General features: G+C 34.4%; 1 protein-coding gene across 3 annotated transcripts in view; it reads right to left on the bottom strand.

The window, feature by feature from the left end:
* Positions 1-3,093: 3,093 nt before the first annotated feature.
* DACH1 (dachshund family transcription factor 1) overlaps positions 3,094-8,215 on the bottom strand; it is a 479,356-nt gene continuing 474,234 nt past the window's right edge. For all 3 annotated transcript variants that reach the window (XM_025262761.3, XM_025262762.3, XM_025262763.3), the window contains one exon: positions 3,094-5,804. Coding sequence is in view for 1 of the 3 variants with exons in the window: in XM_025262762.3 (XP_025118547.2) it covers positions 5,767-5,804 (38 nt within the window). In the remaining 2 variants the exon portion in view is untranslated. The remainder of the gene's footprint in view (positions 5,805-8,215) is intronic.

Genomic DNA, 8,215 nt, shown 5'->3' with positions numbered 1-8,215 from the left:
GAAACTTATCACAGTCTGCTTGTCTTGAATGACATTTTACCAGTACAAATAAAAGGTGGAAGCATTACTCTTTTCACATAACTTTATACTTCCCCATTTACACAATTATTTGTTTTCCCCACACTGAGACTCACACCACACTGTGTCATAAGTTTTTCTCTCGCAAATCTGGAGTATCTCCAAAGAGAAGGGCTTAGGACAGCCTCTTAAAAACTGAATCATTGGAATGAAAATCCGAAGAGTTCTCCCCCGATGGTTTAGACTGTGAAAAATGCTCGAACTGAGGTCATTCAGAAGGAAGAAGTCCCAGTGATGATTGAAATGAAAGTTTTACCTCCTTGTATACTTAGTCTGAAGTCATATTAGCCAGTAATTTTATTTAGAAAGAATAATGTGACTTCCATTGTATCTGACTGATAGAACTGCAAATTCATATTCAATTCAGCATCAAGTTTACAATGCTGAAATTACTTTTAAAATACATGTTAATTATTTACAGATTTTAGATCATTTTAATGATTTTACAGAAATATTAGTTGGCTTTTGTAGTGGCTGTACAGCTCACAAGGGACCCCACTCATTTTAGCTACCTGTTAACCCCATAGCAGAAGACCTGCTAGTCACTTTCTATGTGTTACTTGCTACCCTCCCAGACAGTGATCTTCAACCTGGCTACTTATTAGCAGAGACATTACCTTGACAACAAAGTAATCTAGTCAAGGCTATGGTTTTTTCAGTGGTCATGTATGGATGTGAGAGTTGGATTATAAAGAAAGCTGAGCGCTGAAGAACTGATGCTTTTGAACTCTGGTGTTGGAGAAGACTCTTAAGGGTCCCTTGGACTGCAAGGAGATCCAACCAGTACATCCTAAAGGAGATCAGTCCTGGGTGTTCATTGGAAGGACTGATGCTGAAGCTGGAACTCCAATACTTTGGCCACCTCATGCTAAGAGCTGACTCATTTGAAAAGACCCTGATGCTGGGAGGGATTGGGGGCAGGAGGAGAAGGGGATGACAGAGGATGAGATGGTTGGATGGCATCACTGACTCAACGGACATGGGTTTGGGTGGACTCTGGGAGTTGGTGGTGGACAGGAAGGCCTGGCGTGCTGCAATTCACGGGGTCGCAGAGTCGGACACGACTGAGCGACTGAACTAAACTGAACTGAGGAACCTAAAAATCCTGATGCTGCAGCCCCAACCCCCAGAAATTCCAATTTAACTGGACACAGTATTTTCTCAACTTCCCCAAATGCATGTATTGCAGTACCTAGCTAGCTTACTGCCACATGCGTTGACTTGGGACAATCAGAACTTAGAGAATCTAGCTTAGGACAGAAAGAAAATGACTGGTTTGCTTCGATGGGTGGGATCTTATGCTCCTGAATAACAGAGCAATCAAGAGGAACATGTATGCCTGCAATGAGAGGAGAAAGAAGCAAAGTCACTGAGAGGAGCAGAAGGAATGGGAGGGTGGTTCACGGGGGATATTTATGGCTGATTCATGTTGATGTGTGGCAGAAACCATTATAATATTGTAAAGCAATTATCCTTTAATTAAACATAAATAAATTAAAAGAAACACAAAGTTTGTGAGGATTGGCAAGAAGAATGATGTGATTGAAATACATGAAAAGTAACAGAAAAAGAATAACTAGTATGGTGTTTTACATAGAGGGAAATATATTCTTCTCAATCTCTGCAGAATTGTCTGACCTGCAAACTGTCTGGCATTAGTCGCTAGAAAGTGGATGCATAAAATGGATATAGATTGCTACCACTTAGTAGGAAGGCTTCTAAGTCAATACCCTCTTAACACTAGTTCTACATCCATGGCAGACTAGGAGACATTCAGTGACTCTTCTCTTGCTGAAAGTTAAGACTTCCTATTCCAACAAAATTATAAGCTCCTCTGGGGCAAAGCTATGTTTTCATTCATTACAACACTTAGCACTGTGCTTTCTGCAGAATGAGGCTTTATTAATGAATCTGTTTAAAGGAATAAATGAGGATCAGTTCAGCTTTTATATACCAGTTGTACATATGAAAGATAAATGTTAGCACCAAGCCTACACATGAAGAAGTGATATATTTACAATGTCATTTGCAATATTTTAATTCTATTAACATCTCTACTCCCCATATTGTAAAAATGCAATCCATGTAACTTTTATTTATAATTTACTCTCCTCTAGTAATAAATAACTTTTGTTCATATTGTAAATTTGCTAATGCCAATGAAAACACATGGGGAGAAACCTTAAATCATCACCATATTCTGCTAACATCCAGAGGCCATATGATATTCTAATACAAGTCTTACCAACATAAACCTGTGAGGACAGAAGACAAAAATGTGTTTGTAGTGGTCACATAAACATTTGAGGTTTTTATTAGGGATCTATCACTATTTGTTAATTCATTGAAATAATTTCTTTAGACAGAAAAAAAATCATTTTCCATTCTTTTGGGAATGTTTGGAGTATTCACAGAGTATCTGTGATTTCCTTAAGTGCGGCATTTTGGATTAGTTAAGACGTTTATATTATTAAAGGCTATTGGAATTGCAAAGTTTCTGAAAGCATTTTTTTTTCCAATGATAGAGAGTAAAAACAAAACACTGAGTTAGAGTTACAAATCTACACTCCTATAGATATGGGAATAATATATTTTGTTCCATCAATATGTCTCCTTTACATTATTCAGCACAAAGCTTTGTGAAATAAGAATCATGGGAATATAAGAATATAAAGGAAAAAGGTACAAATAACAGCTTCATAAACTGAAAAATGTACATAAATAAATCATGTATATGTGGGCAGTTTGCTTAGCTGGCAAGAAACAAAATATGGAAAATCTGCTTGTTAAACAATAACTACAGAGTGTGCTTTTATGATGTTTTTCACCGCAGTAATTCATATTAGAGATAGAAGCAGTTGCATGTTAAATAAAATCATTGAGCATTGTTCCCTTCATATTGTAAAGAGCTGACTTATGTTGTTTTTAGATGCCTCCCATTAGAAAGTAAATATTCCTTCAATGCTGTGCATTTCACAAAATTTAATAAAGATGAACTATAAATAAAGTCACTGGGAGATTTCAGACAGTTTTATTAGGAGATTGTTGAAAAGAAAAAGAAAATTAAATACAATAACAGTAAACGTGGTTCTCACATTGAAACCAGGCTCAAAGAACTAGGCTACCATAGAAAAATTTCCAATTCTTGCATTATGATGTAAAAACAGATTTTTGTACAGATTTTGTACAACAAAATTCGTAATAACCTTTTATCATTTTTAGAAAACTTTAAATATATAGATAAAAATAGACAATTTTCATAGGTCCTACATGAAGATGAGTATGTTCTGTTTCAAGGGCTTGCATAGAGCGCAAATGTGGTTATAATATAGAACAACTAGACATTAATAATTTTAGGATTACAAAAGCATGGAAACCATAAAATGGGCACAATTTCACTTGTTTAAACCAAAAAACGAATTTTAAACCAACCTGTATAACTAATAAAGGGTAAAAAACTTAAGTTACAGACTTAAAATAACATTTCTTGACTTGTAATATTTACAACATGTTAGTAAGATTCTCTCTTAGCATATAGCTGATAGCTTTTTTTTTATTCCTTTCTAAAATTTCCTTTTATAGTGAACCAAACACTAAAGCATTCTCAAAGGTCTGGAAAATATGTATTTTAAAACTATTTAACCTACTTAACAGGTGACTCTATGCAAGAAGCAGAGCAATGGCTGATTACTACTTATGGAAGTTGTGGGCTTTTAAAAAAAAGCTTTCAAAAATGTATAATTCAAAAGGTTGCCACAAGTCCCTCTGATTTTAAGTGTTATAATCCTTTAAAGACTGCATACAGGGAAAAGCAAGAAATACATACAACAAGGAATAAAATCTCTTGTGTTCAAATAACAAAAGATGTTTATGGAAGAATTATGCTTAGAAAACCAAGTTTCTAGAAAGCACTTACTAACAGTGTTTTAAATAAAAATATTGCTCCCTTTTAAGCAAGCTAAAAATAGGAACTGCATATATAACCTTTTTATTGTATTAAAAATGGCCTTAGCTGGTTAATAGCGAGCTACACAAAAGAAATATGTTTCAGTATTGCAAGGAAGACCTAAAAACTATAGAAGCTTAGTGCCAGTGTATCTATAATGTTAATTTCTTAACCAAATCATTAATAGCCAATGAGAACTATCTTTAAACATGTTGAAGCTAGTTTCCTTGGCCATTTAAGATTTTGCTATTTATGGTAATAAATAATGTTAGGATCATAAAATTTTAAGATGACAGCAAAATCATAAAATGTCCAGCAACTGTACTGACTCATGATTTCAGTCTTTAAAGGTGTAACTCAAAGTACGTAAAAACAAAGAGAAGGTAACTTCAGCTTGTAGTAAGCACTGTTTGCAGCTTGACTTCCAGTTATCTGCACAAAAGTGAAAACACATATGGTAACTCTCAAGAAGACAAGTGAAAATAACACATAGGCACCCTTCCCTCTGACCAGGGTGGGAAGCACAACACATTTGAACTTTATCACTCAGCGCTACATGGTATTGGACTGATACATCAAGGATCAAGAGTTTGTTAGGTTTTGTCTTTCAGCAACATTAACATAATATGACATTAACATATAAAAATATTTCTGGTGTTTTGATTTACTATTCAGCCACAATCCATTCTCAATAGTGCAGTTTGGGGCACTAACTAGGGTTCAATATACAAATAAAAGTGGCTGACACAGAGTTCTGTTGTCACCAGATGCATAAGATCTCATTCATTAATACTGTGACTCCAGACAAATATTTACATGCCTGCATGCGTTAAAACCAGAAAGGTGTCTTTCTGACCAACAGGGTGACAAAACATATTTTCTAAAATTTTCATTTTCCTAAACTCTAGTATACTACTGCATACATAATACCTTCCTTGTATGTTTTATGTTTATATACTGTACATGTGACCAACAGTTTGAAGAAGAAGCATCCTGATCATTTTAAGTTCTATATACCATTACCAGTTTGGAATGAAAACATGTTACATTTATATATTTTTTAAGGTAAAAAGACCTTCAGTGAAACCTTTTGGCTTATATCCAATGCTTCTTTTCAGATATGCAAAATGTTATTTCACGGGGTTGTTGTCAATATCCATTTGTTGGTCTTTTGGAAAGTACATGAGACAAAAATCTTCAGGAGAAAAACCACAGTTAGAGAGTTTAAAATAGAATGTAACAATATTATTCTGTGATTTCTGATTTTTTAGGAATCCTCTATGTCCTCTACAAGTTTATTTCCAAGTGTTCTTGCTGGTTTCTGGAGGACATAATTCTGTAAGTCTAGGTGACCAGTGCTACAAGAGTCTTGATGTGCTCAGACACAGAATTTTCAGAAGAGGAAAATGGTTCATTCCATTAAAAAAACAAAGGTAGGTCTTATTCAGACCTGCTTTTAAACTGTATACAAGTGTCCAGCAGCAAAGTTGCAGTTATTAACTGTATGAAGTTTGATACTTGTACATTTACAAACATTCTCAGGTCTCTGGTATGAACCACAGATGAAAATCAATAAAGGAAAACCTTTTTTTTTGTAGAATACTTAAACTTTTAAAGAACATTAATACACAAAATTGAGGAAGTTCCCTTAAAAGGACTTTATTTTTTTCCAAACTTTCCAATGACGAACGTCTGACTGCAGAGTTCTTTACTATAACATGGGTTTCTTCAACAGGAAAGATTCAGTACATGACAGTAGTTTTCAAATACAGTCTTCCATCTGAAAATGAACAACAAAAAATAATTATATGACATCTTGGAGACAAATGTGAAAATAAAAACTACACAACCCAATATAAAATTTGTGGGTTTTATTCTATCTTCACTTATCTAGGAAGCAACTTTTTCACATATTCTCCAAGTTCATTTCATAATTACATTGAGTTTATATGTTTGAAAAGAATACAGCATTTCATAAATTCTCATAAATATATATTTGCTATTTTGATATCAGTACAGAGCACTCAGAAAATATGTAAGAGTATGTGTGTATGTGTGACTGATATGCAAAGCTAGTTGATTTCTGTTGAATGACAATTACTTCCTCCAAGCTTGCAGAACTAATTTTTTCTGAATGCACTCAGATATATCTCCATTATGAAAGACTGAGAGGTGTTGTTAAATATACTATGTAATGCAACTTGTGTGCACACTTGTTGCTATTTATATGAAAGTCATCCAGGTTATTTCATCAATATCAATGAACTATAATCTTTCCACCTTGAAGTGAGATTAATAGAATAATTAAATATTAAGATGCAAATATATTACTCAACTTTTACCAGTTGAGAAATACAGCTATGTGAAAAAGAAAAGTAAATTAAATCTTCAATAAATCGACTAGAATGAAGCATAAATAAGAAATCAAAAATCCAGAGAAAAAACAAAGCAAAACATAAATCTATTACCCTCTCAACTGTCCACTTTATGGTGTGGTTTAAACTTTTGAAATATTTGTATAAAATGTTTAAATTTCACATAATTTAATACCTATAGTAGAAGGTATGCTGCTGCTGCTGCTGCTAAGTCGCTTCAGTCGTGTCCTACTCTGTGCGACCCCATGGACGGCAGCCCACCAGGCTCCCTTGTCCCTGGGATTCTCCAGGCAAGAACACTGGAGTGGGCTGCCATTTCCTTCTCCAATGCATGAAAGTGAAAAGTGAAAGTGAAGTCGCTCAGTCACGTCTGACTCTTAGCGACCCCATGGACTGCAGCCCACCAGGCTCCTCCATCCATGGGGATTTTCCAGGCAAGAGTACTGGAGTGGGGTGCCATTGCCTTCTCCAGTAGAAGGTATATAGAAAAGTAAAGTTTTCAAACATTTGAAAAATGCTTATTGCAGTGCAAGTGTTTGCAAAATGTCTGGTAACTTTAACAATTAATACATAAGGAACTAGAAATAAACTACAGTTATTTAGGAAACACAGTCTAAACATTTGTAGATCTCACCTTCAACATTAAGTTAATTGAGTGCTTATACATAATATGTGGTAATTAGTAACTTGAAACCGATGTTAAACCATTTTTCTACTTCACAGAAATACTGATGTACCTAAAATTGTATATTCCTACCACATGTTTTAGCTTTGCCTCCAGGATATTATGAACTCTGGCTTATTGGTATAATCTGAGCACCCAGTGAATATGTTCAATAAATATGAGTTTGAATGAACAAATGAAGGAACAAGTCAGATATAATTTTCATGTGGTTTATATATACAAAGTAGATAAATAAGCCCAAATAAACCTAATAAACTAATATTATAAAAAATTTAAAAATAAAGCTTCAGTTTTTCATATTCTTAGTATCATGTGTCTAAAAATCAGAACTCCTAATAGATATTTTTGATAATGATTTTTACTAACTAAAGCAACTAAATGGTTTTAAAATCTAGTAATAGAAATTATAGAAACAACCAAAGAAGTAGAATGCTGCTAAGTCTGCTGCTAAGTCGCTTCAGTCTTGTCCGACTCTGTGCGACTCCATAGACGGCAGCCCGCCAGGCTTCCCCATCCCTGGGATTCTAGAGGCAAGAACACTGGAGTGGGTTGCCATTTCCTTCTCCAATGCATGAAAGTGAAAAGTGAAAGTAAAGTCACTCAGTTGTGTCAACTCTTAGAGACCCCATGGACTGCAGCCCACCAGGCTCCTCCATCCATGGGGATTTTCCAGGCAAGAGTACTGGAGTGGGGTGCCTTTGCCTTCTCCAAGAAGTAGAATACTGATGCTTTTTACCAACATTTTCTAATTCTTAGTCTTTATTTAATTTAACCCAACTTTTCTTTCCTTCCAATTTATCTCAATATTTCTATCATTAGTGTATTCACTTATGTTGAAGTATCATTCTCATTCTTTTTTTTTTAATAGACAATGATTCCTAAGATTAGAGAGGGGAGGAGAAACATCTGTCTTCAAAATTCAAATTTCATTCAGTGAAGTCATTCAAAATACTTGTGGAAAATAAATGATTTGCTCAAAATTAACATCTCAAGATTATGAATTCTTAAGTCTTTTTCCATTAAAGAAAAAAATTAAAGCCTTAAAGATTATTTTCTAATCTTCTGTGATACCTATAGCATATTAGGAGAAGGAATGCAGTAGCAAAGAATGGTTATACAAAAGTCATTCAT

This window comes from Bubalus bubalis, chromosome 13 (assembly GCF_019923935.1).
Source record: "Bubalus bubalis isolate 160015118507 breed Murrah chromosome 13, NDDB_SH_1, whole genome shotgun sequence".
Classification (NCBI taxonomy): domain Eukaryota; kingdom Metazoa; phylum Chordata; class Mammalia; order Artiodactyla; family Bovidae; genus Bubalus; species Bubalus bubalis.
Note: the sequence above shows the minus strand (reverse complement) of the source record. Positions and strands in the feature narration are given on the sequence as shown.